The 21,286-nt window shown below is 43.7% G+C and overlaps 1 protein-coding gene across 1 annotated transcript; it reads left to right on the top strand.

Annotated features, from left to right (window-relative positions):
• The first annotated feature begins 469 nt into the window (after positions 1–469).
• rnf5 (ring finger protein 5) lies at positions 470–21,205 on the top strand. The gene is made up of 6 exons (XM_084312401.1): positions 470–764; positions 9,350–9,368; positions 13,583–13,695; positions 16,987–17,044; positions 17,438–17,549; positions 17,869–21,205. The coding sequence occupies exons 1-6, from the start codon at positions 538–540 to the stop codon at positions 17,988–17,990; spliced, it is 651 nt and encodes a 216-aa protein (XP_084168527.1). The 5' UTR covers positions 470–537; the 3' UTR covers positions 17,991–21,205.
• Positions 21,206–21,286: the final 81 nt, after the last annotated feature.

Genomic DNA, 21,286 nt, shown 5'->3' with positions numbered 1-21,286 from the left:
GGGCAGCGGCAACTTGGGACGTTCCATATTTACATCACAAAGAGTCCCAGACTGGTTGAAGACACCAGCCTATAGCGGCTATTGTTATGATAATGCGAGGTAGCGCCGGGGCCGGGACTCGTCAGGTAAACACGAGCCGAGCCGAGCGCAGCGCGTTCTCGCGAGCGCGTGCATGTGCGTGCACGCGCTTCTGCTCAAATCTTTAATACTCAGTGAGGTACCACTGAGTGGTACCCCGTGCCATGAACAACGCATGCCTGGTTAGGGTAAAAACAGCCTGCTGGCGCGATTGTTAGGAGTAACGCGATTGGCGCTGAAAAAAACGTCAGCGGCCAATCAGATCGCGCAAACCGAACGCGGAAGTGCAGCTCTGTTAGGGAAAATATACACGCGCCCCGCCCACACCGTCTCTTCTGGTTGTTGTGCTCGGAAGCGGAAGTGCACAGGTACACTAACTGACTGACAGCTGCGTTGACAGGCGAGGCTCGTCGCTCACGTCTGCTGTGGCTTATTACTACTTTCCCCCCGTAAACAATTATGGCGGCCGCGGATCCCCGGTCCTCGAGTGACGGCGGCCCCGCCAGCAGAGGAGGGTTCCCGGCGACGGGAGAGAGCAGCAGCAACAACGAACGCGACGGCGGCGGCCCCGGACGCAGCGGAGGAGAAGGCGAACAACGGGAGCGGGATCGGGCTACATTCGAATGCAACATTTGTTTAGACACTGCGAGGGACGCTGTCATCAGCTTGTGCGGCCACTTATTCTGGTACGAGGCGGGGATAGTTGTTGATGATCTGTCGGGACAAGTGGGGCAGTGCCTTTGGTTGTATTTAGGCTACTCGGTGTTTGTTGCTATACTAGTCCATCTGGCACCGGCGTGGCTTTTCTCTTCTTCGTTTGCTTACTCTCATCACGCCCTATCTCTCCCTATATCAACGACAATTCAAACCACATGTATCTAATGGTGTCCCAGTCTGTGTAGTTGTAGGAGATCATCAGATCACACAGAAGACAAGATGGCTAGCCTGCTCGTGTTGAAAGTGGGTGTTGGTTTGCCGACCTAATTCCATATGGTGTACATGGCCGTGACAGTTCTATATGACAGCTCATCAAAACATTGTACCTGATATATAGCCAGCTGGTCAGTCAGTTATATTCGTGGTCTGTGTTGATAAATTGACTTGGGTTGACTTGATACAGCCAAGGCCTGAGGTCAACACCGCTATACCTGCATGCTGACTTTCTGAGTGATACATTAACGTTGCTATTTCAGATTCCCCCTCAAGTATGGTAAGGCTGTTACTGGAAAATGTTTGCTTTTAAATATAATTTCTGTGATGCTCTGCTCATTAATTCACTTCAGCAGTGTCTGGTACACTGTACCCGTTCAAGTTTGCAATTTAGCAACAAGTCCAATCTCTTTTGGTTTGATAGTGTTATCACAGCTTTATCTTAAGGTTAGACCTTCAAACTATTTTCATAGTACTGCTAAGGGTATAAGAGTGATGATGGTGTGTGGGTGTGTGTACGCGCGCGCGTCTCATTCATGCATTTTGAGTGATGACTCACAACTGGGCTTGCCTGTGAGTGTGAGGCTAGGCTAATGTGAGATTAGGGCCAGGAGAGTTGGAATGGGGTCAGACCTGTAGGCATTACAGGTCCGCACTGGGAACCATAAGACTCCCGTTAGAAAGAAACCTCACACTCACTGTCACTTTTCAGCTGCAAATATGTGGTTTGGTTAAGTGACGTTTGGACTCTGCACCTGCTCTGTACTGTACTGGGTGAAATGTGGTACTTGGGCTGTCCTTCCTTAGGTAGGCCCAGTCTAAATGGATTGTGTGAGAGGAAATGTGCCAAAATGGTTAAAAACAAGGGTAGCAGCATGGCAGGGTATAGCCCCATGGCAGGGTAGCCCCATAGCATCATCTTATTAAAAAAATAATTATTATTATTATTCGCGAGTAAAAAATATTTAAATATATAGGCTACAGTGTGTTAATGCAGTAGGCCTGGGTGGCACGAGTGAAGCTGGAATAGTCTCTCTCTCCTCAGAGTCCAGGACTGAGCTATATTTGAATAACGACACACCTGGGGAGAGGCTGCGACGGTGAAGGAAAGGATAGAATATTCTAGCCTCGTGTACCAGGATCTGAGTTGATGAGGGAGAGGAGTCGAGCCGTATTCTGTGCCTGTCTGTCGAATGCATTCCACGAATAAGCCAGTTCTTTGCTTCCTTTCATATATAGTGCACACATTTCTAAGCTGCAACTGAAACTGGGTGTTGCCCGCCGAAACCTCCAATCAGTAGTCTACCTCATGAATAACTAAAGAATAGAGGACAGCAGTCCCCCGTTCAGCCTACGATTTTACTGCTCAATGGCTGTTTGGAGTCTCTCCAGTAAATCCTTGTCCAAAACACTTGTTCCGTGATAACATGAAATTAGCCTGTGGTGGTTTCCCCCATTAGCCTAATGTGAGATTATGGAATGAAAGCAATTAAGACCGTAAACCAGTAGGGTGTATCCTCCTCATTAAACCAAACGTGATATTATCATGAATATGAGAGTAGGCAACAGCAGCAGCATTTTAAGCATAGTATGGGCAGCTTGCCTACATCAGAAAATAACTACGAAGGATACGTCATGAAGCTTCTCTGGATGAATGTTAGTTAGTAGTCGAACCATTAGAATGGAGACTTTTCCCCCCTCTATCACAGGGGCTGTAGTGTACGTGTGGCCACATGTTAAATCTGGGTTGACTGGGTGGTGATGCTAGCTCAGGGCCTATTCTTTGTTCAGCTTTTTTTCAATCTGATGGAATGCCATTCTCTGCAGCAATTTGATAGTTGGTATTAGGTTAAGATGATACAATGTAAGGCATGCTCCAAAACCCTCAACACGTGTTCGTGTAGGGCCTACTGCGGTGAGATAATGTAGGCCAAGTGTTTTCACTGTATGTTTGTTTAGACTATCTAGCTGTTTGTGTTTGTTTCACAATGTGACACGTGTTGCTATTAAATGTGCCCTGCCGGAGTCACAGCGGATAGGAATGTTTGGGTTACCAGTTATGAGTGTGAAATATCCATAACTAGTTCTGCCTGTTCCACTGCATGTAAGAGAGGGTTGAAGTCTGGGTCACATGTCTGTAGCTAAAAGATGGTGACGCCACAGACGAGAGCTGCCTGTAATCCGGCGCTTGGCTAAAGTAAAAAAATGTAGACGTTTGGGGCCTGTTTGTGGTGGCTTTCCACATTATAAGAGTACCAGTATACAGGGGCGGGGGGGAATGTATAATGAATAGTTTCATTTGAATATAGGCCAGTTCACGAAATATATTTTAAAATAATTTTGGGTGAATTGCCCTTTTTTATCTCAAAATTGATCTTTCAATCTATGGCTTTTTTCAGTGGATGTGTGAAGATTTCCGCTTAACGTTAGTTCTAGCACACATCCAGTCCTGCAGGTGCCTCTAGTTTGCCTTGTGTTGAGATTCTGCTGAACTATTAAATTACATATCTTGACTACAATGGCACCATCAAACCTAATCTAATCTAATCTAGGCTATATTGAATCAAATCGGGACCGACCTTGTGAACCGAAATGGAATCAGGTCATCTGTGCCGATCCAGTCCTACAGTACCAGTATGTTGTAATGGACCTGCAGTAGGTCCCAGTCCTACAGTACCAGTATGTTGTAATGAACCTGCAGTGTAGGTCCCAGTCCTACAGTACCAGTATGTTGTAATGGACCTGCAGTAGGTCCCAGTCCTACAGTACCAGTATGTTGTAATGGATCTGCAGTAGGTCCCAGTCCTACAGTACCAGTATGTTGTAATGGACCTGCAGTAGGTCCCAGTCCTACAGTACCAGTATGTTGTAATGAACCTGCAGTAGGTCCCAGTCCTACAGTACCAGTATGTTGTAATGGACCTGCAGTAGGTCCCAGTCCTACAGTACCAGTATGTTGTAATGGACCTGCAGTAGGTCCCAGGGTACTGGGTATGCAGCCCCACTCCAGCTGTGTCCTCAGCTGGACAGAAGTGGTGTGCGCTATTTCATAATGTATTATCGGTGAGGATATGAGGTAGTTAGCTGAGCGTGAGTCACTAGGACGGCTAAGACCGTTGACCATATTTACAAAGTGGCCATTTTGCTCTTTTGTCATGCTCCGTTTGTGGGTGGGAAGGAATCCCAACCTGAGCTCAACGCGAGCAAAATGTCCCTCCGTGTGAATGTGGTCAACTACACTAGGGCCACTGGACAACTGGTGCCAGGTAGAGTAGATGGACTCGCATGCCAAGAGGAACCAGAACTTTCCTGGTGGCTGGGGTTCGTTTACCCAAAAAGGGTAACGGAACGTAAGCCATTATCGTCCACTCGGAACCAACCTATCCAAATTCGGCCACGCCCCCTTTTGCGTGGCATTCTGGGGCTTTACTCAAAGCCCAGTCGGATTTTGACGTCGAAAGGTAGGTGATGTGAAATAATACTTATTTTAGAGTATATATATCAAATTCCACGCGTATTCATCTATATTTAGTCATCTAAAGACTATTAGATATGAACGTATGTTACCAGTAAGAAGTGGGATCTCTAGAATGTGTTTTGGGCGACGGGGGTCTAACTCTAACGTTATGTACACTATATTTCTGTTGTCAGTAGATGGCAGCATTGGTTTAAAAGGTGAAAATGGTATGTCAAAACAAAATGACTACAAGTCCCAAGACCTTTTGTCACCTTAATTCACAGGTCAGCGGGAGCGTTAAACTATTAACCCATTCTCTGCCGGGCTTATATCCATCCTAAACCATCCTCCGCCAGCGCTATTTGTCTATGGAGATGTTCACCTTTTTTGCAGGGCTATAACTTTTTAAATTGTATTGCTAAATTGACATTACTATGGCCCATTCAACATCAATTATCTATCGTTCAGGATGTAGGAACGTCTTACTTTTTCATTCACACATTCATACTAAAATACAGTCTAGAGTATAAATATTAGGGGTGGACGGTATTATGGTCTAAAATTTATATAACGGTATAATTTGAAGCATAGACGGTAACGGTATATATCACGGTATCAGTGTTTCTGTTAGAATAATTTTTTTTGCCTGATAGGCAGGCTATATAAATAATGACATCCTCAACGCATGTAGATTTATAATATTTTAACTTAAAACTAGGCTACTTTTGTATGGAAGCAAATGAGTGCCAGAAGTATTTGAATTTAATCAGACACCGCATTTATAGCATTGAAAATAATAACTTTGAAAACATGTATCTGAATTTTTTCAGACACCGCATTTTTGTATCTGAATTATTTCAGACACCGCATTTATAGTTTCAGACACCGAATTTATAGCATTGCAAATAAATACTTTGAAAATCATGCATCTGAATTTCTTTGCTCCGAATTTACCTATGCGAAATAAAAATGCAGTGTTAATAAAACAATTCTAATGCATAATAAAATTCAATTCGACGGCAAAAAAAAAAATCAGTGCATAATTGCGGTGTATATAATTCGATGTCAAAAATTCTATGCATAATTGCGGTGTATGGAATTCGATGTAAAAAACCAACATCCGGGTATCCAGCTGCAGAACCACAGAACCACCACAGCAGCAGCAGGCTGAGGCCCCTCGCTTCCATTGGCTGATTTGGGTCACGTGATTTGGGTCACGTGACCGTCCCACCCAATGGCTGAATTGGAGTATTGCACTGCGGGCATTGGCTGATGCACTGCGGGATTGATTGATTGATTGAAAACTTTATTAACAGATTGCAGAATGGGTACACGTGACCGCCACAGGCCCTGATTGATTGATTGAAAACTTTATTAACAGATTGTAGAATGGGTACAGTGACCGATTGATTGATTGATTGAAAACTTTATTAACAGATTGCAGAATTGGTACAGTGATGTCACAGGCCCGGATTGATTGATTGAAAACTTTATTAACAGATTGCAGAATGGGTATGGAGGTGTGATAGGTGTGAGAGGTGTGAGAGGTGTGATAGGTGTGATAGGTGATAGGTGTGAGAGGTGTCCGATCACACCGATCCCACCTAGCACACCGATCCCACCTCTCACACCTATCACACCTCTCACACCTATCACACCTCTCACACCTATCGCACCTATCACACCTATCACACCTCTATACCCATTCTGCAATCTGTTAATAAAGTTTTCAATCAATCAATCCGGGCCTGTGACGTCACTGTACCCATTCTGTAATCTGTTAATAAAGTTTTCAATCAATCAATCCGGGCCTGTGACGTCACTGTACCCATTCTGCAATCTGTTAATAAAGTTTTCAATCAATCAATCGGTCACTGTACCCATTCTACAATCTGTTAATAAAGTTTTCAATCAGATCAATCAATCAATCCGGGCCTGTGATGTCACTGTACCCATTCTGCAATCTGTTAATAAAGTTTTCAATCAATCAGGGCCTGTGGCGGTCACGTGTACCCATTCTGCAATCTGTTAATAAAGTTTTCAATCAATCAATCAATCCCGCAGTGCATCAGCCAATGCCCGCAGTGCAATACTCCAATTCAGCCATTGGGTGGGACGGTCACGTGACCCAAATCACGTGACCCAAATCAGCCAATGGAAGCGAGGGGCCTCAGCCTGCTGCTGCTGTTGTGGTTCTGTGGTTCTGCAGCTGGATACCCGCATGTTGGTTTTTTACATCGAATTCCATACACCGCAATTATGCATCGAATTTTTGACATCGAATTATATACTATTATATATTTTTTTTTGGCATCGAATTGAATTTTATTATGCATTCGAATTGTTTTATTAACACTGCATTTTTATTTCGCATAGGTAAATTCGGAGCAAAGAAATTCAGATACATGATTTTCAAAGTATTTATTTGCAATGCTATAAATTCGGTGTCTGAAACTATAAATGCGGTGTCTGAAATAATTCAGATACAAAAATGTGGTGTCTGAAAAAATTCAGATACATGTTTTCAAATTCAGATACATGTTTTCAAAGTTATTATTTTCAATGCTATAAATGCGGTGTCTGATTAAATTCAAATACTTCTGGCACTCATTTGCTTCCATACTTTTGCGTATAGTCATTATATTCCAAATAAAATAAGTCCAGAGTCGAGACTCCGTGCTGCTCCAAACGAATCCCAATAGTATGCAACTGCAGAGCCGCAGAGTAGGGGCGCTTTCAGGTCCGGTCACAGGCCAGGCTCAACAGCGCCCCCCCACCCAACGGCTGAATTGCCAATGGCTGAATTGGAGTACTGCACTGTGCCGGTACAGATGGGTGGGTTATGGTGGATTCTGCGGCTCTGCAGCTGCATATGCTTCTCGCAAAATCCAGCATCCAGCCCCACTGCCCAGCCGTCGTTATCAGAACACTACACACATCATAATGTTCACAGCAAACTGTAGTTGATCACCAGGTATGTTTTATTAACGTAGAATAATTCATATAAGAAAAACGATAGGGAAATCTCTTACCTTTCTCCACTGGTTAAAAATGCCAGGAACTGAAATTGAAACTTGCTGTGCGCCGCGGTGATATGTGTTTATTATGAAATGACAATTGCGTGTTGACACGCCCACTGCGCGAAGCCTCCTAAATAACTTTTTCCAGTTTGCACATATCTATTATCTATGACTAATTCTATCTATTTTTAGGGGCAAATGCGAGTGAAATAGTCGCGCTGTGGTTACATGACGTCATTGCTATTTTAGAGCTGCTCTACCGGTTACAAGGTATAGTAAAAATCCATACCGTAGAGCAAATTTATACCGTATACCGTTTATACCGTCCACCCCTAATAAATATGTTTTTATCGTTTTCTGCAGTATTTCATAGAACGTGAGATATAGGCCTAAATGCATATTAGATGATCAAATGCAGTTTGATACCGATCAACGTTATATTAAAAATTTCAACTGTACATGGTCCTAGACGTTATGACTTATCATCTGCGGGTGAATGGAGGGGGGGGGTTATAATTCCGTGGCCGACGTTAAATCATTTATGTAGTATGGTTGATGATATATAGATCGGAGCAGTTTGTATGGATAATAATAAACAAACGCTGAAAGTAACGTCAGCCTCCTCTTACCGTTGGGCGATCACACTGGCGCAAACAGATCCCAGTTATGTGATGTTGATCGAGGTGATCCAGTTCCGGTTTGTATAATACTAATATACGTCCAAATCATGTTGTTTATTGAGTTATGGCAAAGGATCGATATCCACGGTGTCTGGATTGAGTCCCGGGAGCGATAACGAGTGGCCGGACGAAAATAGGGGACGGGCACTTCCGGTTTGGGCACTTCCGGTTTTGGCAACTCGCCGATTGGCCACCAGGTTGCGGTATTGAAGCGTTGCAGAGTTGTGATGGCCCAGACAGCATCACCCAAGACTCTGTGGGTGACATGTGAATACCATGACGAAAATATGAAATATTGATCTCAAAGACGCCTTACGGCGTCATTGGCAGATTACGCATGGCGGAGAATGACGTGTTAACACGTCATCGGCGGAGAATGGGTTAATGCGACCTCAGTACAGTGACCGAGAATGGTCACCTAATTATCTTAACAAAAGTGCATCATTAGCATTATGTTTGTCTAAAGGGAAACATAATGGTACAATTTAAGATTTTAAATGTTATCCGCATATAAAGGACAAATAAAACATCGTTAATTTGTAAGAAACCTCAATGAAAACGGTGCAGGGTAAGTTATATTCGCTATTGTTATGAAAATGTGATAGAATGCTATAAAAATGTGGACGCATTTGGTCACCGTGACGTGTTAATCTGATAATTAATCATGGTCACGTGGTCTTCCTGTAGAATGAGTCTTGTTGAGTAAATGATTGGAATAAAATCACCTGTTGTGTGTGTTGTTTACGCATCATGATGTCACCCTCCCAACATTCTTATTTTGGAACCAACCACTGTGCTGGATCTGCACTCCCACAATGCAGCAGACGGGCCGGGCTGGTAGAGTGCGTGCGCGAGGCTAGGCGACGCTAATGAGGGATGACAGATGGCGCTGATTAATGGTAGCAATGGGGAGCTGCAATGAGTTTAATCACGCACCTAGCATCTTCACTGGTAACTCTGGAGAACAACGCTGAAGCTGGACTGTGTGTCAGTGTTGATACATCTGTAATAGGGACTAATTGTCTCCTGGAATGTCATTACTGTGTTATAATAGCTAGCAGCAGATGACATTTTAAGAGAAAGGAGCTATTGAGAATACTCTCACTAATCTATTCCCCTCTCTCTCTCTCTCTCTCTCTCTTTCTCCCTCTCTCGCTCTCGCTCTCGCTCTCTCTCTCTCGTAGCTGGCCCTGCCTCCATCAAGTAAGTATGGCCTATGGCCCTTGTATCCATATCTTTGACTGTGTGATGATGGTAAATGGTACAATGTCTGTTGGTTTAAAACCCAGCAGAGTGCTGCGATGTAAGTTCACAGTGGAGACCACTTTGGTCAGTTGACTAAGAGCAGCTTAAAGGTGATCATGTACTTAAGAGTTGATGTGTGTTGTTTGCTGCCCTTAGCTTAACCTCTTCTTCCTTCCTAACATGCTTCAGATAATATGATAGTAGCCCAAAGCGTTAGTGTGTAAAAGCCCACTCATATAATTAAATTGCAGACGGTTCGACAGCAACTAACTAATTGTGCGAGAGTGCTGCTGTCCCCAAGGTCTAACATTTCAACTCGATATTGATTTCAATGGACAATGGTGGAAATTAATACAATGGAATTATAACAGGTTATTACATGGCGTTTTCACATTCGCCGAAATGCTTGCTTGTGATTGGTCAATAGCGCGCGTCAGGGGTCAGTTATCAGACAATAATGACCACTGTGGGACAATAATGACCGCTGTGCGCAGCTGTTCGCAATCAAGCCCACTGACAAACACTGTTTCAGTGCAGCCAATCAGACACACCTGCCGGGCTGCCCGCGATAATAATAATCACTTTATTTGGGCTGACAGAGCCACAGAACAACTGCGATTTGTCAAATGAATTAGGTATATTGTTAGTAAGTTAGCCATGTAATAAGCGGGATAATGTATAGCTTTACTCGGTCATCATCGCAAAATAATTGACCTTCACTGACGTTTAAAACACCTCGCCGAGGCGGCTCGGTATTTTAAACTACGTGTCTGTCAATTATTTTGCGACAATGACCTCGTAGCTATACATTATCCCTTACTTAGTTACCTCCCTTGTCATTGACTAATTTAAAAATGTTATTCTATTTATTTTTGGGCTTTTTCTGTATTTTTCACCCATCCCCATTTTTGTCATTATGCCAATTCCCTTCCTGGTCGTTGCGTGCATTGCCCCACTGTCGGCCTGGGGAGGGTGTAGAACTACCACATGCCTCCTCCGATACATGTGGAGTCGCCAGCCGCTTCTTTTCACCTGACAGTGAGGAGTTTCACTGGGGGAACGTAACGTGTGCTGAGGTTTGCGCTATTTCCCCCAGATCCCCTCCCTGCTGAACAGGCGCCCCGACCGACCAGTAGGAGTCGCAGTTTACAAGGACCAGGACGCGTGAATATTAAAGGCAACCAACTTGTGTCTAACCACGGCCAACTTGCGTCTAGCCACGCCCCCGCGGCGACGCAGCAGCAGCAGCTGCGTCCGCTCCGCTCTGCCGCGGAGCTCCGTCGCGGCAGCATTATGTAGCAGTAATCCGCCCTTTTTTACTATCCAGAACTAGCTCAATTGGCAGCGCTGCATTGCTGTGGATCCTACGGCCCGTTGCTGGCAAGTTCGATTCCCTTCAATTTTTTTTGTTTTTTTTTTTTTTTTAACGTGCATTCGCATTCTTTCGCCGTTAAGTTTAGGCATAACTTTAAGCATTGTTTCGGAGTTGGTTAAGGTTAGGCATTGTTTCGGAGTTGCTTAAGGTTAGAAGGGTTAAGTTTAGGCGCTGTTAAGGAGCTGGTTAAGGTTAGAGTTTGTCTTAGAGAATGGCAATATTTTTTAACGTGCATTCTTTCGCCGGTTAAGTTTAGGCATTGTTTCGGAGTTGGTTAAGGTTAGGCATTGTTTCGGAGTTGCTTAAGGTTAGAAGGGTTAAGTTTAGGCGCTGTTAAGGAGCTGGTTAAGGTTAGAGTTTGTCTTAGAGAATGGCAATATTTTTTAACGTGCATTCTTTCGCCGGTTAAGTTTAGGCATTGTTTCGGAGTTGGTTAAGGTTAGGCATTGTTTCGGAGTTGCTTAAGGTTAGAAGGGTTAAGTTTAGGCGCTGTTAAGGAGCTGGTTAAGGTTAGAGTTTGTCTTAGAGAAAGACAGCCTATTTCCGCGCTGCAGCGCGAGGCAATAGACAGTCTATTTCCGCGCTGCAGCTCTCTCGCGCTGCAGTGGTCACATGGGCGTATTGGCCAATCAGAGAAACGCTAAACACAAGTTGGTTGCCTAAAATATTCGCGTGACCAGGACACATACCCCACTGGCTTCCCACCCGCTAACACTGCCAATTTTTTTTTTTTAACGTGCATTCGCATTCTTTCGCCGTTAAGTTTAGGCATAACTTTAAGCATTGTTTCGGAGTTGGTTAAGGTTAGGCATTGTTTTGGAGTTGCTTAAGGTTAGAAGGGTTAAATTTAGGCGCTGTTAAGGAGCTGGTTAGAGTTTGTCTTAGAGAATGGCAATATTTTTTAACGTGCATTCTTTCGCCGGTTAAGTTTAGGCATTGTTTCGGAGTTGGTTAAGGTTAGGCATTGTTTCGGAGTTGCTTAAGGTTAGAAAGGTTAAGTTTAGGCGCTGTTAAGGAGCTGGTTAAGGTTAGAGTTTGTCTTAGAGAATGGCAATAGACAGCCTATTTCCGCGCTGCAGCGCGAGGCAATAGACAGCCTATTTCCGCGCTGCAGCTCTCTCGCGCTGCCGTGGTCACATGGGCGTATAGGCCAATCAGAGAAACGCTAAACACAAGTTGGTTGCCTAAAATATTCACGCTGAAAGACAGCCTATTTCCGCGCTGCAGCGCGAGGCAATAGACAGTCTATTTCCGCGCTGCAGTGGTCACATGGGCGTATTGGCCAATCAGAGAAACGCTAAACACAAGTTGGTTGCCTAAAATATTCGCGTGACCAGGACACATACCCCACTGGCTTCCCACCCGCTAACACTGCCAATTTTTTTTTTTTAACGTGCATTCGCATTCTTTCGCCGTTAAGTTTAGGCATAACTTTAAGCATTGTTTCGGAGTTGGTTAAGGTTAGGCATTGTTTTGGAGTTGCTTAAGGTTAGAAGGGTTAAATTTAGGCGCTGTTAAGGAGCTGGTTAGAGTTAGAGAATGGCAATATTTTTTAACGTGCATTCTTTCGCCGGTTAAGTTTAGGCATTGTTTCGGAGTTGGTTAAGGTTAGGCATTGTTTCGGAGTTGCTTAAGGTTAGAAAGGTTAAGTTTAGGCGCTGTTAAGGAGCTGGTTAAGGTTAGAGTTTGTCTGTCTTAGAGAATGGCAATAGACAGCCTATTTCCGCGCTGCAGCGCGAGGCAATAGACAGCCTATTTCCGCGCTGCAGCTCTCTCGCGCTGCCGTGGTCACATGGGCGTATAGGCCAATCAGAGAAACGCTAAACACAAGTTGGTTGCCTAAAATATTCACGCGACCAGGACACATACCCCACTGGCTTCCCACCCGCTAACACTGCCAATTGTGTTAGTAGGGACGACTGACCAAGCCAGAGGTACCGCTGACAGCTGGATTAGATCCCAGAGTCTTTGCGGTGGTAGGCAAGTGCTATTGACCAGTTTTAATAATATTCGAGAATCGAGGTCCATGGCCGGGTTGCCAACCTGTGTGTGAAGTTTTATCCAAATCGGATCAGAATTGTAGGAGTTATCGCTAGGGATGCACCGATCTGACTTTTTAAGTCCCGATACCGATACCTGGGTTTGGGTATCGGCCAATACTGATCCGATACCCATTGTCCAAATTTTGTTTACAAAAAAGTTAAAAAAAAAATATTTAATACATGTTTTTTTTTAATTTTTATTAAAATATATTTAGTTTTTAAGAATTGTAAAGGATCACAAGTGTGTCTTTGATTTGTTGTAAACAAAGACAGAAAATAAACTTCATTCATTCAATTAATAAACTGTATGCCTCACTGTCACTGTGTGGAAGAGACTGGGATCATTCTTTTGTGCAAGGCAACATCAGGCTTGACTTAAAACATTACTTTCCTAACTTAGTGAAACTAAATGTAACAAATTAACACATAGATATAAATATACTGAATGGTTATTTCTTATTTTATTTATAAAAAAAAAAGAAATCCGATATATATATCTTTTTTACCAATACCCGATCCAGCTATTTTACTGATATCGGCGGCCGATACCAATATCGGATCGGTGCATCCCTAGTTATCGCTGGTGCGGACAGACACACAGACACACGGACAGGAGTGACAACACCTCTGTCGCGCTCTGCCTGCGTGGGTGTAACGCTGCTCATCAGATCATCAATGCTCCTTGGAACACAGGAGGATGTGTTGTGTAAGTATTGACATCATGTGTCTCACTGGTCCTCTTCCTCTCTTGTCAGTGGTTGGAGACGCGGCCCAGCAGACAACAGTGTCCTGTGTGTAAAGCAGGCATCAGCAGAGAGAAAGTCATCCCACTGTACGGCAGAGGGAGCTCTAGCCAAGAGGACCCTAGGTATTGTGTGTGTGTATGTGTTTGAGGTATGCTCAGTAGTGCTTAACAGTTGATGAAATTTGAAATGAAAATGCAGTATCTACTACCACAAAGACTGCACTCTGGGTGTTTTATAATTGTATTTATTTATTTATTTATTTGAGTCAATGGAAAGTGTCTGGCAGACTCACCTCTCAAGCCAAGACATTTTGTATACTAAATCTATCAATGTGAGACTGAGATGACCATCGCTGTGAGGTCCAATGGGAGATACTGTTTACACTGTTAGAAACCACATCAAAACTAATGTAGACTTCACACATAAAACCTTTAAGGAATAGTCTCCCTTCTTAACACTTTCAGCGCCAGCAGTTTTAGCCATCCTTGTACTCATCTATATGAATTGAAAATGGGGGACCCTGATGTAAACAAGACAAACATCTTTCTCAGGTCTGCATCCCCTTAACAATTGTGTGTATTGAGCCGTACTGTATTGTACCCATTCTGCAATCTGTTAAATAAAGTTTTCATTCATTCATTGTGCCACCGCTGTAAAGGATAGGGATTTTCACTGTGCGTCGTGGAGTTTGCAGGGCTATATCTATATTCTATATTATAGCTATGGAGACAATACTATGGCTCATTTGACATTAACTATCCCTCGTTCAACATGTGAAAAACAATATGTTTTTTCATGTATACGTTTGCTTGTTATACCGTGGTGAATATTGTAGTTTCAGAGTGATCCTGGCTAATTCCTGGTAACTGTGCTATGGAGCGATATGTGAATTTAGCTAAAAGCGTTCGAGTTGCTTGCCTGGACACGCTACTATTTCCAAATCAAAGGTATATAATAGGTATTATGTTTCATCATGAATGGTAATTTTTTATGCTTTAATCGTCAGCAACGGCATACGTTTTTGAGTATGTTACATATGATCGTTGCGATCGATGTGAAATCATTGTCAAAGTAGGGTTGATGTCATAGTCCTTACCTTTACTAGGAGGTATCCCAAAAAGAATATTCCAATTGTCTGATCGCAATTTCCAGTATTGATGTCGATCGGGTCCCTGACATGAAGATATGCCTCAAGTGTGCTGAATGCGTTTCGAAGTGGTCGGATGAAGCGATTTACTTGGCTTGGTCTAAATTCTCCGCCCGGATGAAATTTAGATGTGACACAGTGTGAAATAAGGTTTCAAAGGGTGGGCGATACTGCCAGTATTGCACCCTCTGGATCTCAAAATTATTTCCTATGGTAACACTGAGGTCCTGTAATGAATAAAAAAAATCGAATACTGTAAATTGTACCTCATCCCATTTCTGCATTGTATAGTATATTGTATTGTAACTCAGTTACTTTTCTACTCTGCATTGTACATTGTATATATGTATATATTGAACACTTTTGTCTACGTACTTGACTTCTATTTTATACTTATTTTATACTTATCTATTTTTATCTAGCACAATCTCTGGAGCAAAACAGAAAGAAGCATTTTCTATAAAAGTATTCTGTACTTCTGTATGACAACTAATAAAGAAACTTGAAACTTGAAACCTATCCATTGCGAGTGTCCAGGTTAAATGAATCAAATCAGCTTTATATGCTTGGCCTGGAAAGTGTGTCTCCCCCCCCCCTCCCCCCGCCTGGAAGTGCTTTAGTTACGAGACCGTGTCGATCACAAATGTCTGAGTAGACATTGACTCACAAAAGACCAGACGATATACCTGCGCAGGGCTGTCGCGGCACGCTCGCGCATGCATGTCGCGGCACTTTGTGCTCCTCTCACCAGACGTGGCCTCAGTGATTATACCTGCGCAGGATGTATGAGATGTGTATTGAAATACTGTGCCTCTGTTGATGCAGGGGCGAGACATGGCAAATACACACAGCGGCCAGGTGGAAAACTCGATCTGAGTTGGGCTCGCGAATTTTCGCTTGATTTCTTTCTCTTTTTTTTTTGCCAGTGCGTGACTCCACTGTCGCCTACCCGCGACCCCAAGGACAGAGGAGAGGGGGTGTTGGCTTCCTTTTTTGCACTCTTCTCCCTGATTTGTAATAGCTTTTGGCAATCTGAAGTACTCCAAATGCTTTTCCTGGTCCGACCGATTAGTACAGCCAAAAACACGGCAATAATTGACCATTTTTAGCAACAATGACCAGGAACAGTGGTGAGTTTGGTTGGGTTGTTTAAGTTCAGTATCTTCAAAATGACCGACTTCCGGTTTGATGACGTGCCATGAAAACACTCTATACGACTTCTCGCATGATTGATGTCATTCAGTCCTCCTAATCTACCCCACAATGCAAAGCATCTAACGCATCATCTTTTGCTGTTAGCTAGCATTAGCGCAAACATTAACTAGAGCTAATGTCAGCAACCAAATGTTGCAGCTAAGACAAGACCATCTCTGATTAAAACTAGCTAGTGTTCACTGTAACTTTCATAAACTAAAGCTGCCAAAGGCCAGGGGGGTTTGTGTCTCCAGCTCCCCACCCTCAATAGCGCATCTCAGAAGGGGTTGGAATTAGGGATGCTCGATATTGGCTTTTTTACCCATATACCGATATTGTCCAACTCTTAATTCCCGATACCGATATCAACCGATACCGATATATGCAGGGTTTCCCCCCCAAAAAACAATAATTTCAGGTAATTAATAATAATAATAATACATTTTATTTGGAGGCGCCTTTCAAAACACCCAAGGTCACCTTACAGGGCATAAAAACAGAACAGTCAAGAGTAAAACAATGATCTTGGCAAAAGTGTCAGTGGAGTTAAAAACAAGACAAACAATGTAAACGTATGAAATATAAAACAGTGGCACACAGGGTGCAGTTATAGTGAGTATGCCCAGTAAGCAAGGCAGTTAAAAGACAAGGTTAAGAAAAGAATAAGATAAACATTACATATCTCTTGTTGTGGAATTAAGACAACATTATGCATACTTTTGACAATAAATAAAATCAGAATCTGTTCTTACTTGCTTGCCTGGGTTGCAGCATAATACCGATATTTTCCGATATCACATTTTAATGCCAATATCGGCCGATAATATCTGTAGGCCGGTAATATCGGACATCCCTAGTTAGAATTAGATAAATTAAAGTGGACCCTCTGCCTTCATCTCTGCTGAGCATTCACTTCCCTTCTAGACTAGAGCACCAATCAACACAACCTTTTTGTTTTGGTTCGTTGTTCATCGGTTTGGTCTCTTATCTGTAGAATGAAAGCCCATGGTGGAATTTCCCTTGAATGTGTGAGAGAGTGACTGACTGATTTGTTTGTGGCTCTTCTCCCCAGGTTGAAAACTCCACCTCGACCTCAGGGCCAGAGGACAGAACCAGAGAGTAGAGGAGGGGTGAGTCACATTCTCTTTAATAACGATCCCACCCCTGTATTATAGTTCAGCAACAGTGAAATGTACACATCATTATATTTAGCTGGTATAATGTGCTTTGTGATTGGATGGAATGTATGTCAATCAGTTTGACCAGACTGTTTGGATTTTAGTGTTATAGAGAATGTTGTTGTGAGCATTGTCTCTTTCTCTCTCTCTCTTCTGTCTGTGTGTCTTTCTCTCTGTGTGTATCTCTCTCTTTCACTGTCTCTGCTTCTCTCTGTCTGTCTCTCACTTTCTCTCTCTCTCTCTCTCTCTGTCTGTCTGTCTGTCTGTCTGTCTGTCTGTCTGTCTGTCTGTCTCTCTGTCTCTCTGTCTCTCTCTCGCTTTCTGTCTGTCTCTCACTCTTTTCAGCCCTTCCAGGGTTTTGGTGACACAGGGTTCCACATGTCATTTGGTATTGGTGCCTTCCCCTTCGGCTTCTTCACCACAGTCTTCAACACCAACGACCCCTTTCACAGAGCAGGTTAGGAACACACACACACACACACACACACACACACACACACACACACACACACACACACACACACACACACACACACACACACACACAGAAGAACAATATATATCTGTGCCTGAGTCATATAATCATTATTATTATAATCAAGTACATAATCTGGTACAGCATGGCCTCCTACATTCACTTGTACACACACACACACACACACTCTTATCTCTCACTCACACACACACACACCTCTGATGCACTGGCATAATAACCTTATTACATTTATTGATTTGATTGTTTTTCTTACATCTTCTATTTGTATCCCCCCTATCAGATCAGTATGCAGCCGATCACCATGGCAACGGCAACCCTAACAACGGCAACAACAACAACTGGCAGGACTCACTCTTCCTGTTCGTCGCCATCTTCTTTTTCTTCTGGCTGCTGAGTGTGTGACAGAGGAGATGGATGGATGGATGGATGAAGGGGGAGGGAGGGAGGAGCCCACAATTACAATCACTCACGCACACACACACGCACACACACAGGAATAAGGTATGATTCTTAGTGAGGACCAGCTAGGAGAGCTTACAGTGTTTTACATCCAGGATGTTGTGTTGTTTCCTTTCCCAACAAAGTGAGACTCACCGCAGGGGGCTCCAACCAAACCCCCCCCCCCCCCCCTCGTATTATTTGCGTGAGACCTGCTTGGCGAAGTAGCTAGTACACAAACCACTGGTGGTGTTTGGGACCCATGACACCAAGGGTCTGAAAAACATACAAGTCGTCATCTTAGCCTGCCCTCCCTCCCTCTTCTCTGTGCACTTGTAGATAAATACACACACTCGCACTCACATACATATACATACACCTGGGTCTAGGGGGAAGATTAGGGGAATGATAATGGATATGCTGGGATCAGTATTGAAGGGGTTGGTAGAGACAGTATTACATGATTAAGGCAAGTTATTAGTAAAATTGAGGGTTTGACGATTACGATGATTTACTCTTTTTAGTAACAAGTGTCTTGGTGTCGAGTCCCCCACTGTAGCACACGACAGAGCAGCCAGAGCTACAGGCTAGTTATCATTTAGGACGAGTCGTTCCGTGTTTGTCCATCCGTTCATAATTACAACCCCTTGAAGGAGTCACTGGTTTATTCCTTAACTAGAAGAGGCACATGGTGAAAGGTTAAAGGAGGGTTAAAAAAAGAGATGGGGACGGAATTCTGGTGATGTATGTAGTGGTTGCTATAGCAACCTTTTTTGTTGATGTTGTTGTCCTTCTCCAAAAGGCCAAAGAGTAGCAGATCGCCCATCATGTATGATCTTGGGGGGAGGGGGTTTGGATGAAGGCCTGTTTACAGCCTTTTTCTCTCATGAAATGATCAAATCCTTACAGATTTACCAATATGCGAGGATATGTGACTTCAACACTACTAAAAAAAAAACAGAAATAGTACAAATGGATACACTTTTTCATATTTGTCTTAACTAAAACTGCCATTGCACTGTGAAGCCCCTTTTTCCTTTTCTTCTTTTTCATAAGGCGGACCTGTCCTAATAATAGGGATTGGAGGGAGCGCTAGTGGCTAACAAATCCGTTGTAGATTATTTTTAGGTCTTAACAAGACTAACGCTGTATTATAAAAGAGGCGATTGGGATGAAATATAGAAAAAGCCGGAGTTTTATTACAGCCGCTTCAACCGCGTTATGCTCTGTGGAGAAATGTGCACGCAAAGGAGCACATGGTCTAAAGATGGTCCCCATGTAAACAGACCATGCAGTATGTTGTCAATGGGACAGGGCCTCAGTCAGACGTTACTTTGGGTTGGTACAGTAGCTAAATAGACACGGTGCTACACAGTAATGGGTAATGACATCAGCTGGAGTGTTGCAAACAGCTGGGAAGAATCCGTTCAAGTCAAGAATGAAGGTGATCAAATCGGGGCAGCAACTAGGAAAACGATCATGTGAACGATGAGCAACCGTACACTGAGTTGTGATTGAACCAGTGTGACGTCATTATATGTTGAACACACTTTCTATTGCAGTTGACCCCCGCCCACCCCGATTGTATGTGTTTGTGAGTCTACGGGTGAGTGCGTGCGCGTGTGTGTGTGTATATATTTGTATATATGAATATTGTACATGCTGTTTCTACGTGTTTCTGAAACGGATGTGCAGCCTCGGAACGTTAGGCAATGCAAGGCGTGGCTTGAAGATGAGTTGTTATTAAAAGCCACGATCCGACATACATGGCTGGTTATGCTTGGCTGTGTTCCAAGTCCCCTCCGTCCCACTCAGAGAAAAGACCTGTGGTAGAAGATCCAAAGACTCTTCTTCTTGATTCCTCCTGCCAACACTTCCTTTCTCCTGCAAAACATAATTTCAGAATTTGGAGGTGCAAGTAGCTCCGGTTGTCCCTCCCCTGCCGCTGCGAGTAGAGCAACTAGGCACGTGAAGGAGGAGGATGTTTGACATTCAGCCCAGGTGCTCTTCTGTAACTCGCCCGGTGTGTACAAATTACTCACCTCTTCAGCGGTACGAGCAGTTTTGATGCATTTGAGCCAATTCCAGACAAGTGAGCAGTATATACAAAAAACAACAGAAAAGCAGCAACGTTTACAGTACCTTTCCCATTTCATGACTCAAGTACAACCACTGTGAAATCCATCAGAAGGCAATGAAGTACGTTTAAAAGAGACACATTTTCCCAAAAGTATCTAGGTACTAAGAACATGTTCGCCCATTGACTTAGAGTGACACTAGTTGATCTTAGTGCTGCTCAGAGGGTTTGGGGGGAGACTGGGGCCGGACCTCTGAGGCCTGGACTTTGCAGACTCTGGTGGGAGATTCTCCATTGAAAATGTAGTTCAGTCTGTGGCTCAGCTTAACGAATCAATGAATTTCAAGCAGCTCCTCTGCAGCACTTTAACGTTCACGTAAAGGGCGTCGGAGACTGGGACAAGATGATGAGAGGTTCTCTTTGGGACAGGACCGGAGACAGGGACAAGATGACGAGAGGTTCTCTTTGGGACAGAACCGGAGACGGGGACAAGATGATGAGAGGTTCTCTTTGGGACAGGATGACGAGAGGTTCTCTTTGGGACAGGATGATGAGAGGTTCTCTTTGGGACAGAACCGGAGACGGGGACAAGATGACGAGAGGTTCTCTTTGGGACAGGATGACGAGAGGTTCTCTTTGGGACAGAACCGGGGATGGGGACAAGATGATGAGAGGTTCTCTTTGGGACAGGACCCCGGGATGGGGACAAGATGATGAGAGGTTCTCTTTGGGACAGAACCGGGGATGGGGACAAGATGATGAGAGGTTCTCTTTGGGACAGGACCCCGGGATGGGGACAAGATGACGAGAGGTTCTCTTTGGGACAGGACCCCGGGATGGGGACAAGATGATGAGAGGTTCTCTTTGGGACCGGACCAGGGGAGGGGTGTGTCAATTCTTGCATATCACTTGTCTGATTAAGCTACACATTTGTATTATGAGTCTTTTGTGACACAAAAAAAGGAAATCATTTGTGTGTCTTTTGGCAGATTTAACATGGAGATATGTGTAAAACCAAATGGTCCAGGTCCAGGAGATTAAAACTGTGGAAGTGAGGTGTTTTTCCCCTGCAGTCTGAATAAATAGTTGTTTAATACATTGACTTGGCTTTTTGTGTTTAAATGTATTCTCTGCATGACGACGCTAGACTGGATGTTAGTCACTATTCCAATCTCTTGTTTAA

The sequence above is a fragment of the Notolepis coatsorum genome (assembly GCF_963971535.1).
Source record: "Notolepis coatsorum genome assembly, chromosome: 4".
Classification (NCBI taxonomy): domain Eukaryota; kingdom Metazoa; phylum Chordata; class Actinopteri; order Aulopiformes; family Paralepididae; genus Notolepis; species Notolepis coatsorum.
This window is presented reverse-complemented; position numbering and strand designations above follow the sequence as displayed.

Bases quoted from the DNA above. Each gene is read 5' to 3' on its own strand.
- rnf5 (XM_084312401.1), top strand. From the start codon at position 538: ATGGCGGCCGCGGATCCCCGGTCCTCGAGTGACGGCGGCCCCGCCAGC. The intron at 13,696-16,986 runs GTATTGTGTGTG...TCTTCTCCCCAG, and splicing joins TCTAGCCAAGAGGACCCTAG to GTTGAAAACTCCACCTCGAC. The intron at 17,045-17,437 runs GTGAGTCACATT...CACTCTTTTCAG, and splicing joins AACCAGAGAGTAGAGGAGGG to CCCTTCCAGGGTTTTGGTGA.